The sequence below is a fragment of the Callithrix jacchus genome, chromosome 12, assembly GCF_049354715.1.
Source record: "Callithrix jacchus isolate 240 chromosome 12, calJac240_pri, whole genome shotgun sequence".
Classification (NCBI taxonomy): Eukaryota; Metazoa; Chordata; class Mammalia; order Primates; family Cebidae; genus Callithrix; species Callithrix jacchus.
Window position 1 is genome coordinate 90107247 of NC_133513.1, and position 27797 is coordinate 90135043.

Below are 27797 nucleotides of genomic sequence, written 5' to 3' on the forward strand. Positions count from 1 at the left end.
TTTGGGAGGCCTAGGCAGGTGAATCACTTGAGCCCAGGAGTTCAAGACAAGCCTAGGCAATATGGCAAAACCCCATCTCTACAAAAAAAAAAAAAAAATACAAAAACTAGCCAGGTGTGGTCGTGCAAGCTTGTGGTCCCAGTTACAAGGGAGGCTGAGATGGGAGAATGACCTGAGCCCAGGAGCTCACGGCTGCAGTGAGCCAAGATTGCACCACTGCACCCCAGCCTGGATAACAGATTGAGACACTGTCTCAAAAAAAAAAAAAGAAAAGAAATGTTTAAGTAAATAATGTGTTTTAAGCATGTAATTCTGGAGGGGAAAAAAAGTATCATGCTCTCTTAAATAAATGCCACAATTCTTTAGGAACAACATATTTTTCCAGAAGAAATGTCTCTCTGAGTCGAGAGGTAAATGTGACTTCACAGTCTAATATATATACACTTTGAGAGTATAAAGCAAATGAATATATGAGATGAAGTTTAAAAGGAAATGCATTTAAAAACATGCCACCTAAAATTAACACTGGCTAGTTCCTTTGTTGATGGTTAATTGGTGCCCACTAACTCAAGACAGCTCTCAACAGAAAACTGAAAACTCTACATTAAACAGAGAATGATAAAATTTCAAGTAGTCTTACTTTTGTGTAGATATTCAATCAACTGGTATATCTGGGCAATGCCTTCCTCCGTCAGTGGGGACCCAAATATCACTCCTTTTTCTGAAAAAAACATATGATATGACAGGGCTCTATTCTACACACATAGTACAAAGTCATCATACCTAAAACCACTCAAGCATCCTATTATTTCACAATTCAGCAAGTGTTTTCACATGGTCAGTGAACAAAAACCTTAGAAGTGGAAGTAAACCAGAAAAGACAATAAGAACAACTCTCAGTCAGCTCTCTCAAGTTCAATATTAGAGTATAGGTTCTTTGAGGGCAAAGACCACCTTCTTGTTTAAGTAAGAAGCACATACCTACTAAGAAAGAAGGCGATATCTAGCATGTTAGTATTTAATTTAACAACAAACAGAAGGCCAGACATTGTGGCTCACACCTGTAATCCCAGTGTTTTGGGAGGCTGAGGTGGGAGGACTGCTTGAGGCCAGGAGTTTGAGACCAGCCTGGGCAATATAGTGAGACCCCGTCTCTACAAAAAACAGAAAACAGTCAGGCATGGTGTCGTGCACCTGTAGTCCCTGCTACCAGGAGGCTGAGACAGAAGGATAGTTTGAGCCCAGGAATTTGAGGCTACAGTAAGCTGTAATGACACCACTATACTTGAGCCTTGGCAACAGTGTGAGATCCCATCCCCTAAAAAAAGAGAAAAAGAAAGGAAAAAAATTCAAGTTTTCTTTACTATAGCCTCTAGCTATGTAATCTTGATTTTTTAAAGATTATTTTCACATATTAATAGGGCATGAAAATCAAGACACCCCTGATAACTACCTAAGTTAATCATGTCATCTCTCAGAAACTGAATATATTTGCTTTAGTTTAATTATTTATCTAGACAGTTTTCATAATTTGTATTACTATTACTTAAGGTGTTATTACTTATGAAAATTTTTTATATGGCCCAAAAATGCTTTAATAGCAACTCTTTAGTAATGTATAGATGTTGAGAGAGAAGCCCAGGGCGCAGCTGAGGCCTACCCACCCTTCACAGACACATCTCCTACCCTTGCGCTTGAGAGACATGAGAGACCGGAAGAATCCTGACGCTGCGCCGGCCCCGCCAGGCAACTTAAGGTCCACTTCCCCCATCAGCTGAGCCAACTCTGTTCCAGGTAAATCGATGAGCCTTGTGATATTGCTGACCACCAACTCGGTGAACACCTCAGGTTTCTCATGTCGGAGTTTCTCCACAAAAAAGTCAGGATTAAAGATAATGGGCTGACCTCGAAGGGAAGAGTCATTGCAGATCACAAAACTGCAGATGGCATCACTGAAAAAAACAGAAGAAAATCTCTCAGGACATATTTTTGTATGTTTTATATGCACTACTCATTGGGTTCTTTGGTCCCAACTCCACGCAAAGGCAAAGGTTTCCTTATAGTCAGCTTCCTTTAATTGAGCCAGCTGCCCTTGAACTCTGTTCCTTACAACCACAAAGCCTCACAGAAGGGAAAGCACAAGTACATAAAACAAACATTAATTCAGCTTTTCCCATGTCCACAAATAGGTTTTATTTTAAAATACTCTAATTCTGGATGCCTCTGACCCATCTATCATTATCTGAGTCCAACCTCTGCTCAGACAGTTCTTCTCTCTAGGGCTCCTGATCTTAGCTGGTTCTCCACTCCTACATTACTTTGGGCTATACTCTTGACAAAGCTCCTTTGGATCTCAGAAATATTTTCTTCCCTGTTCTTTGTTTCCCAGTGCCTACTATACCCTTGTATTAGTCCATTTTCATATTGCTAGGAAGAAATGCCCAAGACTGAGTAATTTATAAAGAAAAAGAGCTTTAATGGACACCCAGTTCTACATGACTGGGAGGCCTCCCAATCTTGGCAGAAGGTGAAGAAGGAACAAAGGTACATCTTACATGGCAGCAGGCAAGAGAGTGCGTGTGAGGTAACTGCCCTTTATAAAACCATCAGATCTCATGAGACTTATGGTGGGGTGAAAAACCCACCCCATGATTCAATTGCCTCCCACCAGCTTCCTCTAATGACACATGGGGATTATGGGAGCTATAGTTCAAAATGAGATTTGGGTGGGGACACAGCCAAACCACATCATTCTGCCCCTGGCCCCTCCCAAATCTCATATTCTCACATTTCTTTTCCTTTTTCTTTTTTTTTGAGACAGAGTCTCACTCTATTGCCCAGGCTAGAGTGCAATGGCACAATCTTGGCTCACTGCAATCTCTGCTTCCCAGGTTCAAGCAATTCTCCCTGCCTCAGCCTCCTGAGTACCTGGGATTACAGGTGCCCGTCACCAGACCCGGCTAATTTTTGTATTTTTAGTAGAGACAGGATTTTTCCATGTTGGCCAGGCTGGTCTTGAACTTCTGACCACAGGTGATCCACCTGCCTCGGCCTCCCAAAGTGCTGGGATTACAGGCATGAGCCACCATACCCACCCAGCCAGTCCTCACATTTCAAAACCAACCATGCCTTCCCAACAGTCCTCCAAAGTCTTAACTCATTTCAGCATTAACTCGAAAGTACACAGTCCAAAGTCTCATCTGAGACAAGGCAAGTCCCTTCTGCCTATGAACCTGTAAAATCAAAAGCAAATTAGTTACTTCCTAGGTACAATGAGGGTACAAGCATTGGATAAATAAACTCATTCTAAATGGGAGAAATTAGCCAAAACAAAGGGCTATAGGCCCCATGCATGTCTGAAATCCAACAAGGTAGTAATTAAATCTTACGGTTCTGAAATAATCTCCTTTGACTCCATGTCTCACATCTAGGTCATGCTGATGCAAGAGGTGGGTTCCCATGGTCTTGGGCAGCTCTGCTCCTGCGGCTTTGCTAGATCTCTTTTCCTCGTTGCTTTCACAGGCTAGCATTGAGTGTCTGCGGCTTTTCCAGGTGCACAGTGCAAGCTGTCAGTGTATTCTGGGGTCTGGAGGATGGGAGCCCTCTTCTCACAGCTCCACTAGGCAATGCTCCAGTGGGGACTCTGTGTGGGGGCTCCCACCCCACATTTTCCTTCTTCTGAACTGATCTATCAGAGGTTCTCCATGAGGGCTTCATCTCTGCAGCACACCTCTGCCTATATATCGAGGCGTTTCCATACATCCTCTCTAGTCTAGGCTGAGGTTCCCAAATGTCAATTCTTGACTTCTGTGTACCCACAGGCCCAACATCACACGTAAGCTGCCAAGGCTTGGGGCTTGCACCCTCTGATGCAATGGCCTGAGCTATACACTGGCCCCTTTTAGCCATTGCTGGGACCCAGGGCACCAAGTCCAGAGACTGCACAAAGCAGCAGGGCCCTGGGCCAAGCCCACAATATCATTTTTCCTCCTAGGCTTCCAGGTCTATGATGGGAGGGGCTGCTACAAAGGTCTCTGACAGTGCCCTGGAGACGGTTTCCCTACTGTCTTAGAAATTAGCATTTGGTTTCTCCTTATTTATGCAAATTTCTGCTGCCAGCTTGAATTTCCCTGCAAAAAATGGGTTTTTCTTTTCTACTACATTGTCAGGCTGCAAATTTTTCAAACTTTTATGTTCTGCTTCCTCTTGAACACTTTGCTGCTAAGAAATTTCTTCCACCAGGCCAGGCATAGTGGCTCACGCCTGTAATCCAAGCACCTTGGAGGCCAAGGCAGGTAGATCGCCTGAGGTCGGGAGTTCAAGACCAGCCTGACCAACATGGTGAAACCCTGCCTTTAAAAAATATATATTGAAAATAAATAAATAAATAAAATTTAAAAAAAAAAAAAAAGAAATTTCTTCTACCAGATACCCTAAATCACCTCCCTAAAGTTCAAAGTTCCACAGATCTCTAGGGCTGGGGCAAAATGCCACCAGTCTCTCTGCATAGCAAGAGTGATGACCTTTATTCCAGTCCCCAAAAAGTTCCTCATCTCCATCTGAGACCATGTCAGTCTGGATTTCATTGTCCATATGACTATCAGCATTTTGGTCAAAGCCATTCAACAAGTCTCTAGGAAGTTCCAAACTTTCCCACATTTCCCTGTCTTCTTCTGAGCCCTCTTAACTGTTCCAACCTCTGCCTGTTACTCAGTTCCAAAGTTGCTTCTATACTTGCGGGTATCCTTACAGCAGTACCCAACTCCTCTGGTACCAGTTTACTGTATTAGTCTGTTCTCATGCTGCTGATAAAGACATACCCACAACTTTGTAATTTATAAAGGAAAGAGATGTTTAATGGACTCACAGTTCCACATGGCTGGGGAGGCCTCACAATCATAGTGGAAGGCAAAGGGGGAACAAAGGCACCTATTACATGGCAGTAGGCAAGAGACCATGTGCAGGGGAACCTCCCTTTATAAAACGATCAGATCTTGTGAGACTTACTATCAAGAGAACAGCGTAGGAAAAACCCGCCCCATGATTCAATTACCTCCCACTGGGTTCCTCCCACAACACATGGGGATTATTGGAGCTAGAATTCAAGATGAGATTTGGGAGGGGACACAGCCAAACCATTTAAACCCCTTTTTACTTCTAATATGTTGTTATGTTTAAGAACTGTATGATTGAAACTACAGCAGACATATAGTTTGTATCTATTAACAATTAATTCTAATGGCTTGTTCTAATCCTTATTATATAAACAGTCATCTATTATATAACTAACAAATGGACGTAACACAAGCTAGAAAGGACAAGTTATCATATCTCAGTTGGGCAGAATGGAAATTCACCTGACTCATACAAACATACCCACAATAAAAGCAATCACAACTTAAAAGTGGTCCATTATGCCCTAGGTACCAAAACACTGTTCCAGGAAATATGACAGCACTTCTAAATATTAGATATAACTAATCTACAAAGGACATTGTTAATACTACATGGATAATTGTTAATAACAGTATAGTGAAAACAAGGCATGGGTAAACTTCAAAGTTCATTTCTATTTCCTTGAAAAATTATTGCATGATTTGATCAACAGCCCATATCTTCCGTTGGTGGCTAGGAGATTTTTTTTTCTCTGAAATGAAAATGTATTATTAGAAATAACATATTAAGCTATTGTTGCTGCAATAAAAATAAAAAATAGGCCGGGTGTGGTGGCTCAGGCCTGTAATCCAAGCACTTTGGAGGCCAAGGCGGGCAGATCACCCGAGATTGGGAGTTAAAGACCAGACTGACCAACATGGTGAAACCCCATCTTTAAAAAAAAAAAAGAAAAAGAAAAAAGAAAAAATAAAGAGAAATAATATAAAGGTTAAAAATCTAGGAATGTGTATCCTCAAGCCAAAAAGTCACTAAAAAAATAGAATTTAAAATGCTTGTCTCCTCAACCTTTTTACATACTAGGTTATTTTTCCTGTTCTAATGCCAGTGATGATAAATAAAAGCCAGTTAGAATTAGAAGCAACTTCATCTTAAATCATTGACAAGAACCTCTTTTTTTAATGTCAGCTTATTTCAGTCAAGAAGCAAGAGTCAATATAGGACTATTGTTTATAATCACTGCCAATGAGTAATTACTATCCTACCAGGAAGGCCAGAAAATCATAAAATGTGTAACCCGAAAAAGAGTCTTATAATTTATTGAGTCTAACTCATCATTTTCTGGAATTCACAACCGTTTTAATTCTGAATAACTGATTCAGATCAAATTAGCTTTAACATAAAAATGTATATTAATAGCAAGCTTTATATTCCTGAAACAGAAACACATACATACATAAAACTTACAGATTTTTATTACTGTCCAAGCAAAACTCAGGATTCTAACACTTTCATTACAGTTGACCCTTCCAGCACTAAACTGGATCTCACATAAGTGAGAAAGAAACTAGAAGCAACATGTATCATTTTTCAACAGAATCCTTCCTACCTCATGATCACCCCCAAAACTACTCCCTCCTAAACAGCATGAACAAGTAGAAGAATAAACAGGTTCAAGGTTGCTCCTAGCTCTTAATAAAAAATATAAGAAGAAAAATATTCCTTGGAAGTCTTAACACATAAGTAATATTTAAACCATCTCAGTTTCTTTTCCCCAGTTTTTTCTCCCCTTTTCTCTCTTATTATGTCACATTTTAATTTCTTTAAGCTAGTTCTTTTCTTTTCTCCCACTTCATCACATGTTCTGTGTGGACAATCTGGTAAAACAATATCTAAGAGATGGAAATAGTTAAAAGAGAAATCAAATAGAAGGTGAAAGATGGAAAAGAGTTACAGCGGGTTATTTTTCTTAAAGTTATCCCCATATCACAAAGCCCACTAATCCCTTTCCAAAGAATACACAATACCACAATATAAAGCTAAGAATATCAAGAAACATGTTTAAGAACTTAAGAAATTTCTAGGACTAAAGAAAAAAATACTATAAGCAAAAACAACTTTCTACTCTACAATATTTTAAAACAAACCAAATGTACTAAAGTTCAAGAAAATAAATACACTTCTTACATAAGTGCTGAAAGCTTCTGATGAGGCATTGGTAAATGGAAGAGACAGGAAAAAAGCTTTCCCCTTGTTTGTTGTGACAAAGAACGTCTCCTTTCCCTGCCCCAGCACAGCCTACACAAATTCCAGACGTGTTAGAGGATACAAGGGCACATTATGGGGCCTGAAAGGCAGTACTTAAGACTCTGAACACTCATCTGCAAGTAAGAAAATAGAGATAAAAAACTAGACTAGTTAATTAACTGTATTTGCCAATGCATAGATGAAACTCAAAAGCAGACTCCCATCACCACTGAAGTTGTACTAGATGAAACAGTTACAAATGTAAAAGCATAGGACATGTAGTTTTACAATATGGGGGAAGGTTGATCCCTACCTCACATCACAGACAAAAAATAAATTCCAAACAAAATAAAGATCTAAATATGAAAAGCCAAATTTAAAAACATTTAAAAATACAGAATAAGTTAATGACAGAAGAAGAGGTGCTTAAACAAGACATAAAAAGCACAGTCCCCAACGAAAGAATCATAAATTTAATTACATTAAATTTTTCTGTATAACAAATGACATTACAAACTAAATTTCTTAAAAATGAAGTACAATGCCTCTAAAGAGGAAAAGTGAATAAAAGGGGAAGAGGAGTGGGAGAGAAACTTTTCACTGTATGCTCTATTGTATTTTCTGGATTTTATATTCATGTGAACATACTAACTATTCATAATAAGTAAATAAATAAATCTAAAATCTTAAAAGTAATAATATGAAAGTGCTACATAAACTGCATGCTGTTAAGAAAAAAAAAAAGAAAAAAAATAATAAAATACTAGACAAGCCACAGACTGAAAAAAAAGATGTTTACCATGCATATAACCAAGAATCAGTATTCAGAATTTATCAGTAAGCCTAAAAATTAGCAAGGAAAAGACACTTGACTCAGCAGAAAATTAGTTAAATGACATGATCAGTAACGCATAGAAAAGGGGGCCTAATAACTAATAAACATAAAAAGAATCTCTGCTCTTTTAGCCAGATTTGAAAAAAAAAAAAAGAATCTCAACTTCACATTATCAGAGTAAAGTAAATTTAAAAATAGTATCTTTCCTAACTCATCACTTAGCAAAATCAGATTCAAGTGGTATATTTTTATTCTCAGTTTGCTATGTTTTGTTTTGTTTTGTTTTTTGAGACAGAGTCTCACTCTTGACATCTAGGCTTGAATGCAGTGGGGTGATCTCAGCTCACTGCAGCCTCTGCCTCCTAGGCTCAAGCAATTCTCCTGCCTGAGCCTCCCAAGTAGCTAGGATTATAGACGCCCACCACCACACTCAGGTAATTTGCCTCTGCTGTTTATTTATTTACTTATTTAAAATTGTGTATTGGGAGGCCAAACACAGTCGCTCAAACCTGTAATCCCAGCACTTTGGAAGACCAAGGCAGGAGGCAGGAGGATCACTTGAGGTCAAGAGTTCAAGACCATGTTCAGCCAACATTGTGAAACCCCATCTCTACTAAAGACACAAAAAACTAGCTAGGCATGGTGGCATGCACCTGTAATACCAGCTATTCAGGAGGCTGAGGTAGGAGAATGGCTTGAACCCAGGAGGTGGAGGTTACAGTAGGCCAAGATCACACCATTGCACTCCAGCTTGGGCGGCAGGGCAAGACTCTGCCTCAAAAAAATAAAATAAAATAAGGCCGGGCACAGTGGCTCACGCCTGTAATCCCAGCACTTTGGGAGGCTGAAGCGGGTGGATCACTAGGTCAAGAGATCAAGACTATCCTGGTCAACATGGTGAAACCCCGTATCTACTAAAAATACAAAAATTAGCTGGGCACGGTGGCGCGTGCCTATAATCCCAGATGCTCAGGAGGCTGAGGCAGGAGAATTGCCTGAACCCAGGAGGCAGAGGTTGCGGTGAGCCGAGATCGCGCCATTGCACTCCAGCCTGAGTAACAAGAGCGAAACTCCGTCTCAAAATAAATAAATAAATAAAGTTGTGTATTGGCATTTAATTTTATCAAATACTTATCAAAACTTTGTGCATCTATTGATCATATAATTTTTCTCATTTATGGTAAATAATAATGATTTTCTAATGTTTAACCAACCTTGCATTTCTAGAATAACTCAATTTTATTATGACATATTATCATTTTTACATGTTGAATTTGGTTTGCTAATAGTTTGTTTAGGTTTCCCATACATTCATAAGTGAGACTGGTCTTAAATTTTCCTTTCTTGTAATATCTTCATTAGGTTTTCACTGTATGCCCTTTTGTATTTTCTGGATTTTATATTCATGTGAACATACTAATCATTCATATTAAATAAATAAATAAATATAAAACCTTAAAAGTAATAATAAAATACTAGATAAGCCACAGACTAAAAAAAAAAGATGTTTTTTCTAGCCTTATACACTTAGGTGGGAAATATGTCTTTTTTTTTTTTTTTTTTTGAGACGAAGTCTTACTCTGTCGCCCAAACTGGAGTGTAATGGTGCAATCTCAGCTCACTGCAACCTGCGCCTCCCGGGTGCAAGCAATTCTCCTGCCTCAGCCTCCTGAATAGCTGGGACTACAGGCACACGCCACCACGCCGGGCTAATTTTTTGTATTTCAGCAGAGATGAGGTTTCACCATGTTGCCCAGGCTGATCTTGAACTCCTGGGCTCAGGCAATGCGTCCACCTCGGCCTCCCAAAGTGTTAGGATTACTGGCATAAGCCACTGTGCCCAGCCTATATGTCTTATTTTCTATTTTCTGAAAAAATTTATGTGAGATTAGTGTTATTTCTTCATTAAATATATGACAGAATTTGCTGATGAAGCCATCTGAACCTAGAGTTTTCTTTGTGAAAAGGTTTTTCTTTACATATTCCATTTATTTTATGTTATGGACCTACTCACATTTTCCTTTACTTCTTGTGTTAATTTTATTAAGTTGTGCATTTCAATAAATTTGTCTATTTCACATAAACCTTCAAACTTTACTGGTATAAATTGTATATAATACCCTCTTATGTTTTTTGTTGCTATTGTTTTGAGACGGAATCTCACTCTATCACCCAGGCTGGAGTGTGGTGGCGCAATCTCGGCTCACTGCAACCTCCACCTCCCAGGTTCAAGCGACTGACTCTTCTGCCTCAGCCTCACAGGTAGTAGGGATTATAGGCATTTGCCACCACACACACCTTTTTTTGTATTTTTAGTAGACGGGGTTTCACCGTATTGGCCAGGCTGGTCTTGAACTCCTGACGTTGTGATACACCTGCCTTGGCCTCCCAAAGTGCTGGGATTACAGGCATGAGCCAGGCACCCGGCCATCCTCTTATCTTTTTAAATGTCTCTAGGTTCCACAATAATGTCCTCCTCTTTGTTCCTGATATTGGTAATTTGTTTTTCAATGTAATTAGCATTATCAAGTTCCAAATTCTGGCTTTCCTGATTTGTTGAACCTCTCTATGGTACATGTTTGTTGTTTATTTTATTAGTTTCTTGTTTCTTTTTTTTTTTTTTTTTTTGAGACAGAATGTTGCTCTGTCTCCCAGGCAGGAGTACAGTGGCATGATCTTGGCTCACTGCAACCTCCACCTCCCAGGTTCAATCAATTCTCCTGGCTCAGCCTCCCAAGTAGCTGAGATTACAGCCACACACCAGCATGCTCAGCTAATTTTTGTATTTTTAGTAGAGGCAGGGTTTCACCATGTTGGCCAGACTGGTCTCAAATTCCTGACCTCAGGTGATCCACCAGCCTCAGCCTCCCAAAGTGCTGGGATTATAGGCATGAGCCACCCACACCGAGCCTATTTCATTAATTTCTGCTCTTTATTTTTTTATCTTTTTTTTTTTTTGAGACAGAGACTCACTCTGTCACCCAGGCTGGAGGACAATGGCACTATTCTGGCTCATTGCAACCTCCACCTCTTTGTTTCAAGTGATTCTCATGCCTCAGCCTCCTGAGTAGTTGGGATTACAGATGAGTGCCATCATGCCCAGCTAATTTTTGTATTTTTAGTAGAGACAGGGTTTCACCATGTTAAGCAGGCTGATCTTGAACTCCTGGGCTCAAGCAAATCCCACCTCTGAAAGTGCTGGGATTACACACATGAGCCATCAAACCCAGCCCACAACATTATTTTCTGAACAGCCAAAACTGAAAGCAAAATGTCCAGAAGAATTTTTATTTAATGGCTTTATTTGCAATGGAATATTAAACAGTAATGAAAATGGACAGACTCTAGCTATATGTACAATCATAGTTAAATCTCACAGATGAAAAGCAAAAGAAGTCGCACACACACACACATACACACACACACACAGACAACTACATACTATATGATGACATTTATATCAAATGTTTTAAATAAATGAAACTAGTTTTAGAGATACTTGCTTAAGTGGCAAACTGTAAAGAGAAGCATAATATTCAGGATAATAGTTCCCTTTTGTGGATAGTGATTAAGAGGAGGCATGAAGGTATGAAAAGAGCTCCTGAAGTGCTAATAATGTTCTTGTGGATAAATTACTGAGCTATGGGAAAAGGGGAGCATTGGAAGCAAATACGGCAAAATGTTAAGATTTGTTGAAGCTGGGTAATGTTATAATTTTCTTTCTTCATAAATTCCGCAAATCTAAGAAACAAACTTATACTCTGTTTTTTGTTTGCTTGTTTGTGATGGAGTCTTGCGCTGTCGCCCACGTTGGAGTGCAGTGGTCTGATCTCAGCTCACTGCAACCTCCGACTCCCGGGTTCAAGCAATTCTGCCTCATCTTTGAGGCATGCCACCACGCCCAGATAATTTTTTATATTTTTAGTAGAGACGGGGTTTCACCGTGTTAGCCAGGATAGTCTCCATCTCCTTACCTCGTGATCTGCCCACCTCGGCTTCCCAAAGTGCTGGGATTACAGGCGTGAGCCACCGCGCCCATCCACAAACTTACACTCTGTAAACAGACCCATTACACTGATAAGGACTGGAGATTCATTAATGTAACTTACTGAAACCAAAATACTATCTTTCAAGATGTCCCACATGGAAGATGCTTTTCCAGGATCTTTAAATTTCCAAAAGATGCATATAATCTATTTGAGAGCATCATCTTTAAAGAAAAAAATCAGTTAAATCATTTTGTTCAACAGAAAAATTTTAAATATTCTGCATGAATTCTTGTGGCAGTCTTTTATTTTAAATGGTTGCTGCTTTGGGATTATGTTTTTTTTTTCTTGACATGCCAAATGTAACTTTCTGTAAGTGACAGAAAATGCTGTCTTGTGCAGACAATGTCATGACTCTTAGCCACTTTAAAGCCTGAAAGCTGCATTATTTTTATCCTAACTCACTTTAAAGCCTGAAAGCTGCATTATTTTTATCCTAACTCAAGACATAATATAGTGAACAGAATTGAGAAGAGCATGCCAAATGAGTCTCAATCAAATGGACTGTGGCCTAGCATGTCAAAGTGGCATAAATTTATCAGTCTAGTAATAATAGAAAAATATATAACCTACTTATAGTCTACAATTACCACTTTTACCACTAGATGGAACCCTACATGTAAGGTGATATGCTCAGTGAAAGGACTGGAAACAATCCACAGCTGAAAAATCAATTATAGAAAAATGAAATGCAAGTGCTTCTGAGGCATGTTGAAGCCATGAATCTGCAAAATTCAAGGCAGTTAAAAAAAAGACTGCATCCTGCAGATGTATCTTTTGGCTGACTATACCAAAACTGCACACCCACAAAACTAAATGTTTCCTCCCTGGTGAATTGCCTAACTTGATTTGTTTTCCAAGAACCACAACCTTGGCAAGATTTATCAAAATATGAGCTATATTTAAAGTTGTCTAAATCTGATTTACCACCCTGAGAGAAGTATGCACTGTCTCTTACTGCTTTTTCAACTCTAAAAGGCTCTGAAACACGGCTTTAAATGTGTCACTTTGTTGGAAAGCTGTTAGATAAGAAACACAACTATCTCATTCTTGGTTATATGAAAAAGAGAAAGGAATAAATATAAATTTTATAAAATAAAAAAAAGAAATACAACTATCAAAGACAAGACTGTATTCTTCCCTCTTTCTACATATGAAATTTAAGCCAGTATCATGAAAGTTGTACATAAAGAGAGAAGAGAAAACTAAACAGGCCCTATATGCCCAAGCTGTTGGTGCTTTTTAATACTAGAGACAGTTCAACATTAATAAGTAGTACCACAATTCAGGGAATGATACCCAATTTCTTAGATAACATTTTTGAAACATTTATATACCCTTAAGAGTAGCTGTGCAATGTTTTGTAGTATGGACTACAAAATTATCTCTAATTTATACTCCAAAAGTCTGCAAATATATTTAGCCCCTATATTTGATCTCAACCTGAACAAATTTCTTGCTTGCTTGCTTGTGTGCATGTGTGTTTAGATTGTGTCTCCCTGTTGCCCAGGCTAGAGTTTAATGGCACAATCACAACTCACTGTAGCCTCAACTGCCTGGGCACAATCAATTCCCTCACCTCGGCCTCCCTAGTAGCTGGGACCACAGACATGCACCACCACACCTGGCTATTTTTTTTTTATTATTTGTAGAAACAAGTCTCTCTATGTTGCCCAGGACTGGTCTTGAATTCCTGGGCCTGTAATATTCCCACTTCAGCTTCCCAAAATGCCGGGATTACAGGCACAAGCCACTGTGCCCAGCCAAAATTTCAAACCAATAGAACAAGTTAACCAAAATTAAATTGGCAAACTATTCTGAGATGAAAAAACTCTTGATTGCCTGCCTTCTTAACCTAAGCATTTTTGGAATCCCATGACAATATAATGTTCTCAGTCAAGAATGATGAGCATCAATAATGCCAATTTACTGACTTATTTATTTACTTGGTAATTTTTATCTTTTGGGTGTCACATGAATTACCATTAATTCTGTTGCTGACATCTTCCTTAATTTGTCTTCCCCATGCTAATGTACAATGGGAAGAAAGTTATTTGTATTAAAAAAGTAACATCACGCTGGGTGTGGTGGTTCACACTTGTAATCCCGGCACTTCAGGAGACCAAGAAGGGCAGATCATTTGAGGTCAGGAGTTCAGGACCACCCTGGCCAACATGATGAAACCCCATCTCTACTAAAAATACAAAAAAATTATCTGGGTGTGGTGGTGCACATCTGTAATCCTAGCTACTAGGGAGGCTGAGGCAGGAGAATCACTTGAACCTGGGAGGTAGAGGTTGCAGTGAGCTGAGATCATGCCACTGGACTCCAGCTTGGGCAACACAGTAAAACTGTATCTCAAAAAAAAAAAAAGAAAAAAAACCGTAACATCAAAATTTCCTATTAATTTGGGAGAAAGTGCTATAGAATGCTTCACTGACAATACAATCTCTTTCTTATCATTTATCTAAAAAATGTTTACTCCTCAGAAAAGTAGAGTCAATGCTCCATGAGCCTCTCTTTTTTTTTTTTTTTTTTTGAGACAGGGTCTCACTCTATTGACCAGGCTGGAATGCAGTGTGCAATCATAGTTCACTGCAGACTTGAACACCTGGGCTCAAGGGATCCTCCCACTTCAGCCTCCCAAAGTGCTAAGACTAAAGGTGTGTGTCACCACACCTGGCTACTTTTTTTTTTTTTAATAGCCCAGGGTCTCACTATGTTGACCAAGCTAGTCTCAAAACTCCTGGCCTCAGCAGTCCTCCCACCTTAGCCTCCCAAAGTGCTGGCATTACAGGCATGAGCCACTGCACCCAGCCTCCTACAGACTTTTAAGTGCCATGAGTTTCAGGCAATTAAAACTAGAAGTACTTCTATGTACGATCAGATTAGGTCCTAAAAGACTACTTCTACATTCATTTGTTCCAAAGTCCAGAGTGACACATACTATGCAAGAGACAGCTAGTGGTTTTTGTTCTGGCACATGACTTGTTCATATCTACACAAGTTGATGAATTGAAAATTTAAAAGTTTCTGGCCAGGCACAGTGGTTCATGCCTATAATCCCAACACCTTCAGCTTCCCAAAGTGCTGGGATTACAGGCACGAGCCACCATGCCTACTCCAAATTTCAAACTAATTGAACAACTTAATCAAAATTAAATTGGCAAACTATTCTGAAAAGCCAAGGTGGGAGGATCACTTGAGCCTAGGAGTTTGAAATCAGTCTAGGCAACATGATGAGACTCTGTCTCTACAAAAGAAAAAGAAAGAAACAAAGAAATTTGTTTTTAAATTAGCCAGGCATGATTGCTTGAGTCTATGGTCCCAACTACTTAGGAGGCTGAGGTAGAAGGATCACTTGAGCCCAGGAGGTCAAGGCTGCAGCGAGGTGTGTTCTTGACTCTGCATACCAGAGTCTGGGTAACAGAGCGAGACTCTCAAAAAAGAAAAGAGTTTCTATACTTTCAGTCAGCCAGAAATACTCAAAATTCCACAAACTTAACCATAAATCTTTTCATCAGCCACCATAAGAAGGTGAATTGCTTTTCTGAGACATACGGTACCCAAACCAGAAATTAGTCACTCGTGTCATTTAAAATCAATCCAATCATGATCTACTGAGTGCTTTGTAACTTTAAGGTATTGTAAGGTACAGAGACAAAAACTAAGGTTAAGTCTCTAGCCTCCAGGAACTGAAAATTCACTAAGTACTACACAATTTCTAACAGTAGCTAAAGACCACAACACAAAAGATGATACAAGATCATTAACAGGCCAAATGCATGATACAGACAATAAAGGCTCTACGAATTCAAGAGAGAATCTTTCACCCATAGCCAAGAAATTTGAGCTAGATCTTAAAGACTAGGATTTAGACAGTGGGCAGGGGGAGGAAATGATAGCTAATATTTAAGATGCTTTTTGGTTTCTCAGAGTTTTTTCAAGAAACATAAAATGTTTTTGACACACGTTAGTGGCCAGCACTTTTCAAAATGAAGAGAGGGTTGGGCGCTGTGGCTCATGCCTGTAATCCCAACACTTTGGGAGGCTGAGGCAGGTGAATCACCTGAGGTCAGGAATTCAAGACCAGCCTAACCAACGTAGAGTCTCTACTAAAAATACAAAATTAGCTGGGCCTGGTGGCATACACCTGTAATCCCAGCTACTTGGGAGGCTGAGTCAGGAGAATCACTTGAACCCAGGAGGCAGAGGTTGCAGTGAGCCAAGATCGTGCCATCGTACCACTTGTAAGGTGTGGAAGGGTTTTTTTTTTTTTTTGAGACTGAGTCTTGCTCTGCAGCTCAGTCTGGAGTGCAGTGGTAATCTTGGCTCACCGCAACCTCCGCCTCCCAGGTTCATTCGATTCTCCTGCCCCAACCTGCGGAGTAGCTGGGATTACAAGCACACACCACTATGCCCAGCTAATGTTTTCGTATTTTTGGTAGAGACAGGGTTTCACCATGCTGGCCAGGCTGGTCTTGAACTCATGACCTCAGGTGATCTGCCTACCTTGGCCTCCCAAAAGTTCTGGGGTTACAGGCATGCGCGCCACTGCGCCCAGCCGAAAGTATATACTCTTAAAGCTTCAGTGGATTTGTAGGTTGTAGATGTTCTGTATAAAAAATGACTAGACACAGAACAATGCAAATTTAGTTAACATTAATTACCTATACACTTACTAAGTAAGATGACAAATTTTGTTATTTTTTTAATATAATTTTTTAAAACAAATTTATTATTTATTTATTTTTCGCAATAGGGCCTCACTCAGTCACCCAGGCCAGAGTGTAGTGGCAGCATTCTAGCTTATTGCAGTCTCAAACTCTTGAGCTCAAGTAATGCTCCTGCTTCAGCCTCCCAAGTAGCTGAGACTGCAGGTATGTGCCACCATACCCAATACCCAGATAATTTTCTTTCTTTTTTTTTTTTTTTTTTTTTGAGACAGAGTCTCACTGTCACCCAGCCTGGAGTACAGTGGCACAATCTCAGCTCACTGCAACCTCTGCCTCCTGGGTTCAAGCAATCCTTCTGCCTCAGCCTCCTGAGTAGCTAGGACTACAGGTGCATGCTGCCATGCCCAGCTAATTTTTTTTTGTATTTTAGTAGAGATGGGGTTTCACCATATTTCCCAGGCTGGTCTCAAACTCCTGACATCAAGTGATCTGCCCACCTCGGCCTCCTAAAGTGCTGCAATTAAAGGTATGAGCCACTGCACCCACCCTAAGCCAAATTTAATGTTTACAGATACCATCCAATAAAAAGTGTACAGATTTCCTATATCACTCTTTATAATACTACCAACCCACTTGTTTCGACCAATCAAAGTAAACTCGTGCAAAGGAAGAATCACTATCTGCTTTGCTTTATGCTGTGGTTTCAGGCCACTTACCAGTTTATGCAGATTAATTCTAAAATTCTATTTTCTTCCTTCCTCTCCTTCCAAGACAGGCCTTATTTACAAATGTGATCAAACTCTCTAAGCCTGATTATTGATAAAATGTAAAATAAAACCAGATTTGGCAAGGCACAGTGGCTCACACCTGTAATCCCAGCATTTTGGGAGGCCAAGGCAGGCAGATTATGAGGTTAAGAGATCAAGACCACCCTGGCCAACATGGTGAAACTCATCTCTACTAAAAATGCAAAAATTAGCTGGGTGTGGTGGCATGCACCTGTAGGCCCGGCTACTCAGGAGGCTGAGGCAGGAGAATCACTTGAACCCAGGAGGCAGAGACTGCAGTGAGCCGAGATCATGCCACTGTACTCCAGACTGGCAACAGAGTGAGACTCCATCTCAAAACAAAAATGCAAAAATTAGCCAGGCATTGTGGTACACACCTGTAGCCCCAGCTACTCAGGAGGCTGAGGCAGAAGAATCATTTGAACCTGGGAGGCAGAGGTTGTGGTGAGCAGAGATCGTGCCACTGCACTCCAACCTGGGCAACAGAGCAAGACCCCATCTCAAAAAGAAAATACTAAGCTGTATGTATTTCCCTACTGCCAATTATGGGGAGAAGTAGCTTTATTTCATTTCCTACTTTCGCCTTTCCTCTTTTTTTTTTTTTTTTTTTTTGAGACAGAGTTTTGCTCTTGTTACCCAGACTGGAGTGCAATGGCACGATCTCGGCTCACTGCAACCTCCACCTCCTGGGTTCAAGCAATTCTCCTGCCTCAGCCTCCCAAGTGGCTGGGCTACAGGCACGCACCACCATGCCCAGCTAATTTTTGTATTTTTAGTAGAGACGGGGTTTCACCTTGTTGACCAGGAGGGTCTCGATCTCTTGACCTCGCGATCCACCTGCCTCGGCCTCCCAAAGTGCTGGGATTATAGGCACGAGCCACCACACCCAGTCTCGCCTTTCCTCTTTGACCCGTAGAAGTCTCTATTATGTTTATACTATTATTGGTTAAGTGGATAGTTTCTTTTTTTGTTTTTGTTGTTGTTGTTGTTCATACAGGGTCTCACTCTATCACCCAGGCTGGCGTGCAATGGTGGGATGATGGCTCTTTGCAGCCTCCACCCGCCCCAGCTCAACTGATCCTCCCACCTCAGCCTCCCAAGTAGCTGAGACCATAGGTATCCATCACCACACCTGGCTATTTTTTTTTTTTTTTGAAACAGAGTTTCACTCTTGTTACCCAGGCTGGAGTGCAATGGCGCGATCTCGGCTCACCGCAACCTCCGCCTCCTGGGTTCAGGCAATTCTCCTGCCTCAGCCTCCTGAGTAGCTGGGATTACAGGCACGCGCCACCATGCCCAGCTAATTTTTTGTATCTTTAGTAGAGACGGGGTTTCACCATGTTGACCAGGATGGTCTCGATCTCTTGACCTTGTGATCCACCCGCCTTGGCCTCCCAAAGTGCTGGGATTACAGGCTTGAGCCACCGTGCCCGGCCTTTTTTTTTTATTTTTTATAGGGTCTCCCCACATTGCCCAGGCTAGATCTAACTCCTGGCCTCAAGCAATCTTCCTGCCTCCGCCTCCCCCTCCCAAAATACTGGGATTACAGGCATGAGCCACTATGTCTGACAGTGGATTTTTTCCATTTGTGAATTCTCCTTTGGTATTGTCCACTTAAGAGTAACCTGAAGGTATAACAAATGAAGCATGTTAAATTTTAAAGGACCATTCTACTAATAGAGACCAAAAATGGAAGGGAAGGGGTGTTCCTCATCAGCAGGTCAAAAACATAACATGGGAATCTTAAGAGTCAGAGCAATTTTTCCTTGTTTAAATCTTTGGCCAGATGCAGTGGCTCATGCCTATAATCCCAACACTATAAGGGGCTAAGGCAGGAGGATTGCTCAAGCCCAGGAGTTTGAAGCCCACCTGGGTAATACAGGAAGATCCAGTCTCTAGAATAAATTTTAAAAATTAGCCAAGTTTGATGGCACATGCCTGTAATCCCAGCTTCTTGAGACTGGCTGAGGAGAGAGGATTGCTTGAGCCCAGGAGGTCGTGGGTATAGTGAGCCATGATCATGCCACTACTCTCCAGCCTGGACCACAAAGTGAGACCCTGTCTCAAAAAAACAACAAAAAATAAATCATAAGTTTTTAAAAATAAATATTTGATTAAAATAAGTTTAAGCATTTTCAATTTAATAATTATAAATTATTAAATAATAATAACAAATTATCCTAATGGAGCAGTGTTAAAAATAAGGATGAGGAGGCTGAATGTGGTGGCTCACGCCTGTAATCCCAGCACTTTGAAAGGCCAAGGCGGGTGGATCACCTGAGGTTAGGAGTTTGAGACCAGACTGACCAACATGGAGAAACCCCCATCTCTACTAAAAATACAGAGATAGCTAGGTGTGGTGGCACATGCCTGTAATCCCAGCTACTCAGGAGGCTGAGGCAGGAGAATCGCTTGAACCTGGGAGGTAGAGATTTCGGTAAGCCGAGATCACACCATTGCACTCCAGCCTGGGCAAGAAGAGCAAAACTCCATCTCAAAAATTAAAATAAAAAAATAATGAGGAGGAGGAGGAAGAAACAAAAAGCTGGACAGTTCTAAATGATCCATATTCTGCATTCAATATTTAAATATGTATTCATCTGTGCCAATCAGACAAAAAAAGGGGCCACACATCAATAGAACATTAGAAAGATTAATCTTTTCAGGGCAAGAAAGAATTTGTAAAGTATTTATCACCATGAGAAAATATTTCTCTTAGAAATTACAGATTATTATTCACTAATTACTGATCACCTACACAAAGCTAAGCACTGGGAATATGTGATAAACACATATGTGTGTCCTGCCCTCAAAATGCCTTACAGAAATCCCAAACTTCTCTTTTACAACATGGAATTGATGAAATGGTTTCAGGTTCAGGTAAGATTGTGTGAATGCCTGCTGATCATGTAATTATCTAATATTCTCACTCAAAATTTAAATTCAACTAGCAATATAATATACTATAAAGAAATTCAGGTGGCCAGGCGCAGTGGCTCACGCCTATAATCCCAGCACTTTGGGAGGCCGAGGCGGGTGGATCACGAAGTCAAGAGATCGAGACCATCCTGGTCAACAAGGTGAAACACCGTCTTTACTAAAAAGACATGAGCATGGTGGTGCGCGCCCACCTCGGGAGGCTGAGGCAGGAGAATTGCTTGAACCCAGGAGGCAGAGGTTGCAGTGAACCGAGATTGCGCCATTGCACTCCAGCCTGGGTAACAAGAGCGAAACTCCGTCTCAAAAAAAAAAAAAAAAAAGAAAAGAAAGAAATTCAGGCCAGGTGCAGTGGCTCACACCTATAATCCCAGCACTTTGGTAGGCCAAGGCAGGAGAATCACTTATGCCAGGAACTCAAGATCACCCTGGGCAACATGGCAAGACCCCTGATTCTACAAAAAAAAAAAAAAAAAAAAAAAAAAAACACTAGGTGGGCATAGTGGCACATGCCTGAAGTCCCAACTACTCAGGAGGCTGAGAAGGGATGCCTGAAGTCCCAACTACTCAGGAGGCTGAGAAGGGAGGATGGATTGAGCCCGGGAGACTGAGGCTGCAGGGACCTCTGATAGCGCCACTGCACTCCAGCCTGGGCAACAGAAAGAGACCTGTGTTAGAAACAAAGAAATTCAAATTCTTCTATATCATATTTTATTTATTTTTTTATTTATGAAACGGAGTCTTGCTCTGTCACCCAGGCTGGAGTGCAATGGCACAATCTCAGCTCCCTGCAACCTTGACCTCAGCCTCCCAAGTAGCCGGGACTACAGGCGCCCATCATCACACCTGCCTAATTTTCGCATTTTTAGTAGAGACAGAGTTTCATCATGTTGGCCAGGCTGGTCTCAAACTCCCGACCTCAGGTGATCTGCCTGCTTTGGCCTCCCAAAGTGCTGGGATTACAGGCATGAGCCACCACGCCCAGCCCCGTATCATATTTTAAATAACACACTCAAGCACACTCATCTAGGCTCGGGATCATAAAGTCAGCTTCCCAAGATTCTTGGAATCTCCTATTCTGTACAAATGGAACCAAAAGACGCCAAATCGATGTATTTTATTGAGTTATGCTGAGGCAATGTAAATAAATTCAATTTATTGAAGTATACCAAAAAACAACATTGTAATCAATTAAGACAACTTAGGTCTCAAGGCTAAGGCAACACCGCCTCGAAACTCTTTCCTGGAAACACTAAATTTCGGTGTGGCTGTTTAGGAAAGAACATCCTATGGAAATAAAGTCATGATGTCCTGGACTACAGATCCCTCCCCCATCTGCTCCTTAGCTGTTCCGCTAGGAAGAAAAAACTCTATCGCGTAGAGTTGTCATTATCGATTTAGCTCAGTGCTAGCTTTAAATGGATTGTCTTATTCAATCTTGATACTTTGAAACAGGTATCCTCATGCCCCTCTACAGATGAAGAAACTGAAGTCGAGAGAGGTTTAAAAACTGGCCCAAGGACTCAACACAGTTTCTAATTGACATCAAATCCTTGCTCGGATCTGAACGCGCTAAGTGCCTTGGGGAATATATGAAGAGATGTGTGTAACCGTGAAGAATTCGCTAAACAGCCCTGGACTTCCGTTTCTTCGCCATCCAGAGGAGTCTCGGCGCCAAGGCGATCAGCGCTGCCACCCCCAGCTTCCAGCCAGCACAGCTGGCGGAGCCCCCTAGGACAACGGCAGGACGGAGCGGGGGACCTGGCTGGAGCCCAACACTGAGGCCGGACCCCCGCGCCTCAGCCCCCGCAGGCGAGACCGTGAGAAACGCCATGGGAGAAAGAAACAAAGCCCAAACCGTGCGCCACCGTGACCGAAGGCAAAGGCGGCAGGACGACTAGCTCAAGGCCGTGTTTCCCAGGAAACTGGACCAAACTCAGCTCACCTACGGCTGGATTCGCGGGCTGGCACCTCCCCTTCACTCAGTGCCTCAGTCGCCATCTTCGTCAGCAAACTTCTTTCACCGCCCCCCTTAGGTCCCGCCCCCACATCTTTGGATTGGCTAATATGTTTCCACCTCTTCCGTGCGGTTGGATGACTCGACCGCCCCTCCTCAACCTGAACCGTTTAATATATTATTGGTCTATTCAAATGACTAACCATCATTGGTCGTTCCCAGCCCTGGCGAAAAAAAAAGGGAGGGGCGGGGAAGACGACCCAGCTCCGAGGCCTGCCGGGAGTTGTAGTTTCTCATTTTGATTACCCTTTCGATTCCATCGACTTTTAGGTTCAAGTCAGAAATCACCAGCCTACGTTCAAATTTTGTCCTGATATGTAAATCTCAGAATTATAGAGCTGTCGACTGTGAAAGTGACTCATCACTTTCTAAAATACAACACTCCATACCTGTATCTTATCATCCCACAATATACCCAGGTAACAAACATACCCATGTTACCCCAAATCTAAAATGAAAGTTGAAAATAAATAAATAATTTTTCTTATTTATTTATGTATTTGTATGTTTAGTAGAGACAGGGTTTCACCATGTTGCTCAGGCTGGTCTTGGACTCCTGAGCTTAAGCAATCCTCCCACCTCAGCCTCCCAAAGTGCTGGGATTACAGGCATGAGCCACAGCTCCCAGCTATTAATTAATTAATTTAAGGCAAGACATTCTCTGTCTTAACCCAGAGAGAAATTCCTCAAGATCAGACAGGGAGTGGCAAACTAGAAGTACTTGCTTTTTTTTTTTTTTTAAGATGGGGTTTCACCATGATGGCCAGGCTGGTCTTGAACTCCTGACCTCAGGTGATCCACCCACTTCTGCCTCCCAAAGTGCTAGGATTACAGGCGTGAGCCACCGCACCCAGCCAAAGTATTTGCTTTTAAATGTGAAATATGTGCAGTAGAGTGAAAGGAGTAGAAACCCTGTCTCCACTCAAAATACAAAAATTAGCAAGGCGTGGTGATGCACGTAGTTCCAGCTACTCGGGAGGCTGAGGCAGAATCGCTTGAAACCGGGAGGCAGAGGTGGCAACGAGCTGAGCCAGCTACTGCTGACGCAAGAGAATTGCTTGAGTCCAGTTCTGTGCTGCAATGCACTATGCCTATGGGGTGTCTGCACTAAGCGTGGCATCAACGTGGTGACCTCCCAGGAGTGGGGGCCACCAGAATGCCTAAGGAGAAGTGATACAGCCTAGGTTGGAAGCAGAGTATATCAAAAACCCCATGCTGGCCAGGCATGGTGGCTCACAAGACCAGCCTGACCAACATGGTAAAACCCCATCTCTACTAAAAATAGAAAAAAATTAGCCAGTAGTGGTAATCCCAGCTACTCAGGAGGCTGAGGCAGAGGCAGAGGTTGCAGTGAGCTGACATCATGCCACTGCACTCCAGCCTGGGTGACAGAGTGAGAGCCGGTCTCAACAGAAACAGGAAAAAAAACAAAACCCTATGATGATCCGCAATGGAATTGTGCCTGTTAATAGCAACTGCACTCCAGCCTGGGCAACACAGTAAGACCCTGTCTCTAAAATAAATAAGAAAATAAAAGAATGCTAAACTCCTTCTCTCCCTTCTCAGATAACACCTGGCTTATCTCCGTGGCTATGTGATAAGGACCACACATTACATCATGGTAACAGTTTAATCAATTACTCAAGAGGGAAAAGTGTTTCTCTTCAAAACCAACTGTTCTGCTGTGACTTCTGATTAAAAGCAAGTATCATTGCTGAGTGCTGTAAAAACACAAACTCAGCTGACAAGCCTGCACACCTTTGTTTCTGCAAGGGTATCATGACTTCTCTGAAGTCATCCTTACTCTATCTAGGTACAGATTGTCAGCCTGGTGATAAGTGTGTTCAGCAGGAATTCAAGACAGTTCAGAAAGTCATCTTGTTTTCAACAGTCTAGTTGAACAAAAGGTCACGGAAAGGTGGCCCCAGCCCTCAAGCAGTTTACAATAGACTCAGGAAAACAAAATGAACACATATAAGTCACACATCACAGAAGATAGTTTAGAATTATGGGGCTGGGGTGGAGGCTAAATATCAAAGTGGGGAACAGACTCCTAGGAATTCAGAAGTTTGGAGAAGGGAAGAGGCCAGGACTATCAAGAGGGTTTAGGAGCAAACACATGGACTTCAATCTGCCATGAATGTCACTACAAATCCATCTACCTACCCCACAATACTGCAGGCTTTCAGGGCAGAAGTGGTGTTCTAATCATCTTTGTTTTTCTAGGCCCTCCATGGCGAGGAAAAAAGGGAGGGAGGAAAGCTGGGAAGGAAGATCTGCCCCTGACCCCACCTCTAACTTCACCCTTCAACAGTGCAAATGACTCACAGCCCTTGATGCATCTTTTGGTTTTATACTTTTGTATACTCTGCCCTCTGATTAAATTAAAGCAACTTTTTTTTTGCTTTTTCTTTTTTCTTTTTTTTGATGAAGTCTTGCTCTGTCACTCAGGCTGGAATCTCAGGTCACTGCATTACAACCTCTGCCTCTCAGGTTCAGGTGATTCTCCTGCCTCAGACTCCTGACTAGCTGGGACTATGGGCACACACCACCATGCCCAGCTAATTTTTGTATTTTTAGTAGAGATAGGACTTTACCATGTTGGTCAGGCTGGTCTCGAACTCCTGACCTCAAGTGATCCATCGACCTCAGCCTCCCAATGTTCTGGGATTACAGGTGTCAGCCACCATGGTGGGCCTAAAGCAGGACATTTGGATGCCCACATCAAAATACAAAAGCATCATGTGCACAGCAAGCATTTCTGAGCCTTGCATCGGTTTCAAATCTTATTAGGGATGGGGTGAGGGTACCTATTGATATCTTGAAAAATAAAAATCTAGGCTGGGCACAGTGGCTCACATCTGTAATCCCAGCACTTTGGGAGGCCGGGGTGGGTGGATCACGAGGTCAAGAGATCGAGACCATCCTGGTCAACATGGTGAAACCCCGTCTCTACTAAAAATACAAAAAATTAGCTGGGCATGGTGGCGCGTGCCTGTAATCCCAGCTACCAGGGAGGCTGAGGCCGGAGAATTGCCTGAACCCAGGAGGCGGAGGTTGCGGTGAGCCGAGATCGCGCCATTGCACTCCAGCCTGGGTAACGAACGAACGAAACTCCGTCTCAATTAAAAAAAAAAAAAAATACAAAATTAGCCGGGTGTGCTAGCACATTCCAGTAATCTCAGCTACGCAGGAGGCTGAGGCAGGAGAATCACTTGAGCCCAGGAGTCAGAGCTGAGATCACACCATTGCCCTCCAGCCTGGGCAACAAGAGCTCTTTTCATATTGTCTAATTACACAAGTAATACAGAAAGATATTTTTATTGTTAAAAAAACTCAAATAATATGGATAAAAATTTACCTTTGTCTACATTCTAGTCCCTCCTCTAAGAAACCACTATTTTCAGTTTTATACATGTCCTTCCAGATCTTTTTCTGCATAATATATTAATTCAACAAAGATTTATTGAGTGTCTACTATATGCCAGGCACAGTTCTAGGCCTGGGAATATAAGTATAAACAAAAAAGATGTTTTTTTTTTTTTTTCGCATTTCACTATAATGGTAGTACACATATCCATAGAGAAATACATAATTTTGGCCAGGTGCAGTGGCTCATGCCTGTACTCCAGCACTTTGGGAGGCCAAGGCAGGCAGATCACGTGAGGTCAGGAATTCAAGACCAACCTGGCCAACATGACAAAACCCAGTCTCTACTAAAAATACAAAAATTAGCCGGCATGGTGGCACACACATGTAATCCCACCTACTCAGGAAGCTGAAGCAGGGAGAATCACTTGACCCAGGAGGCGGAGGTTGCAGTGAGCCGAGAACACACCATTTCATTCCAGCCTGGGCAACAGAGAGAGACTCCATCTCAAAAAAAAAAAAAAGAAGATACACATAACTTTGTTTTAATTTTTAAATAAAGAATGATATACTGTACTGTCCTTACATTTGTATTATGGATATTTTTCCACATCCATATCCAGAGTTCTGCCATTACTCTTTTGAACTGCTGCATGATATTCCACATTATAGATGTTTCTGTGTTTATTTAAACAATCCCCTCTAACTGAACATTTATGTACATGTCAGGCAGAGTTGCAAGCACTGAAAACAGACTTGCCTAATAGAAATAAAAACTAGATTTGTTGGAAGGAAACTAGGCTGAAGAACTGACAGGAAGAAAATGGGCTAGAGAACAGGAAACCCAGCTGAGGTCATGCCATCCAGAGCTGTCCACTGCAGCAGGCTCCCCTCCACCGACTGCCCATTTAATCTGGGGGTTTGTCACTCCCTGGAAAGACAGAGTCTTGAGTTGAGAACATCTGGCAAGCCGAGCCTAAGGCTCTCATGCCTCCACTGTCTGCTAGGAGGAGAGCCTTGCCTCCCACGAGAATTCTCCCTGTGGAGAAACCCCCTAAGAGGGGAATAATGAAGGGACACATGTTTCCTACAAATCATTCTCAATTTTTTGTTTCTCAGGTCTCTTTATGTGCACAACCACCTGTTTGTGCACTGGGGCAAACTTAATGCCTCATGGGTGGATCACCTGAGGTCAAGAGTTCAAGACCAGCGTGGCCAACATGGTGAAACCCCGTCTCTACTAAAACTACAAAATATTAGCCACGAGGGGTGGTAGGCGCCTGTAATCCCAGCTACTCAGGAGGCTGAGGCAGGAGAATCATTTGAAACTAGGAGGCGGAGGTTCCAGTGACTTGAAATCATGTCATTGCACCCCAGCCTGGGCAACAAGAGTGAACCTCTATCTCAAAAAAGAAAAAAAAAATAAAAAAGAGGAAGAGATACCTGAGCTAGCACACTCAGCCCCCTTACCATGTAATGCCATCTTTGGACTCTTACCATCTCAGGACTCCTTCACAGAGTCTCCATCAGCAAGAAGTCTGTCAGCCAGACGCAGCCCCTTGACCTTGAACTTCTCAGCCTCTATAATTGTAAGAAATAAATTTATTTTCTTTATAAAGTACCCAGTTTCAGGTACTCTGTTATGAGCAACAGATAATGAAGACACTAGCCCAGGCCCCAGGACAGAAGGCCACAGGGGCTGGTGTAAGTTTCAAAGCAGTAATACGTATGTGATGGTCAAGAGCGGGCCAGTACACTGTGATCCCACTGAGTTGGGTGTTATCTCCATGGTCATGTGAACTGATACATGGACAGATCCCTTTTTCCTCCACTGCAACCCATTCTCATGGAGCTTGTTTTGGTATGAAGATAAATTTTGCATATAAAGTCTCTATAGTGACTAGGAAGTAGGATGAAGGTCAGGAAAGACACTAAGCTTCCCCTACCTTTCTGTCCTCTAGATATGGAGGCTTCAGAGTCAGCTTCAAA

The 27797-nt window shown here is 41.8% G+C and overlaps 1 protein-coding gene across 8 annotated transcripts in view; it reads right to left on the reverse strand.

Annotated features, from left to right (window-relative positions):
• ARHGAP19 (Rho GTPase activating protein 19) overlaps positions 1-22447 on the reverse strand; it is a 67725-nt gene extending 45278 nt beyond the window's left edge. For 3 of the 8 annotated variants that reach the window (XM_054243192.2, XM_054243194.2, XM_054243195.2), the window contains exons 1-4: positions 22368-22447; positions 1687-1952; positions 1062-1154; positions 641-721 (exon numbers count right to left, since the gene is read on the reverse strand). In XM_054243192.2, coding sequence (XP_054099167.2) covers positions 641-721; positions 1062-1154; positions 1687-1952; positions 22368-22423 — 496 coding nt within the window. In that variant the 5' untranslated portion in view covers positions 22424-22447. Of the gene's footprint in view, positions 1-640; positions 722-1061; positions 1155-1686; positions 1953-7080; positions 7127-22367 lie in introns of those variants that run through there. The other 5 variants (XM_035268650.3, XM_002756487.6, XM_035268651.3 and 2 more) reach the window with 3 other exon arrangements.
• Between the last annotated feature and the right edge of the window lie 5350 nt (positions 22448-27797).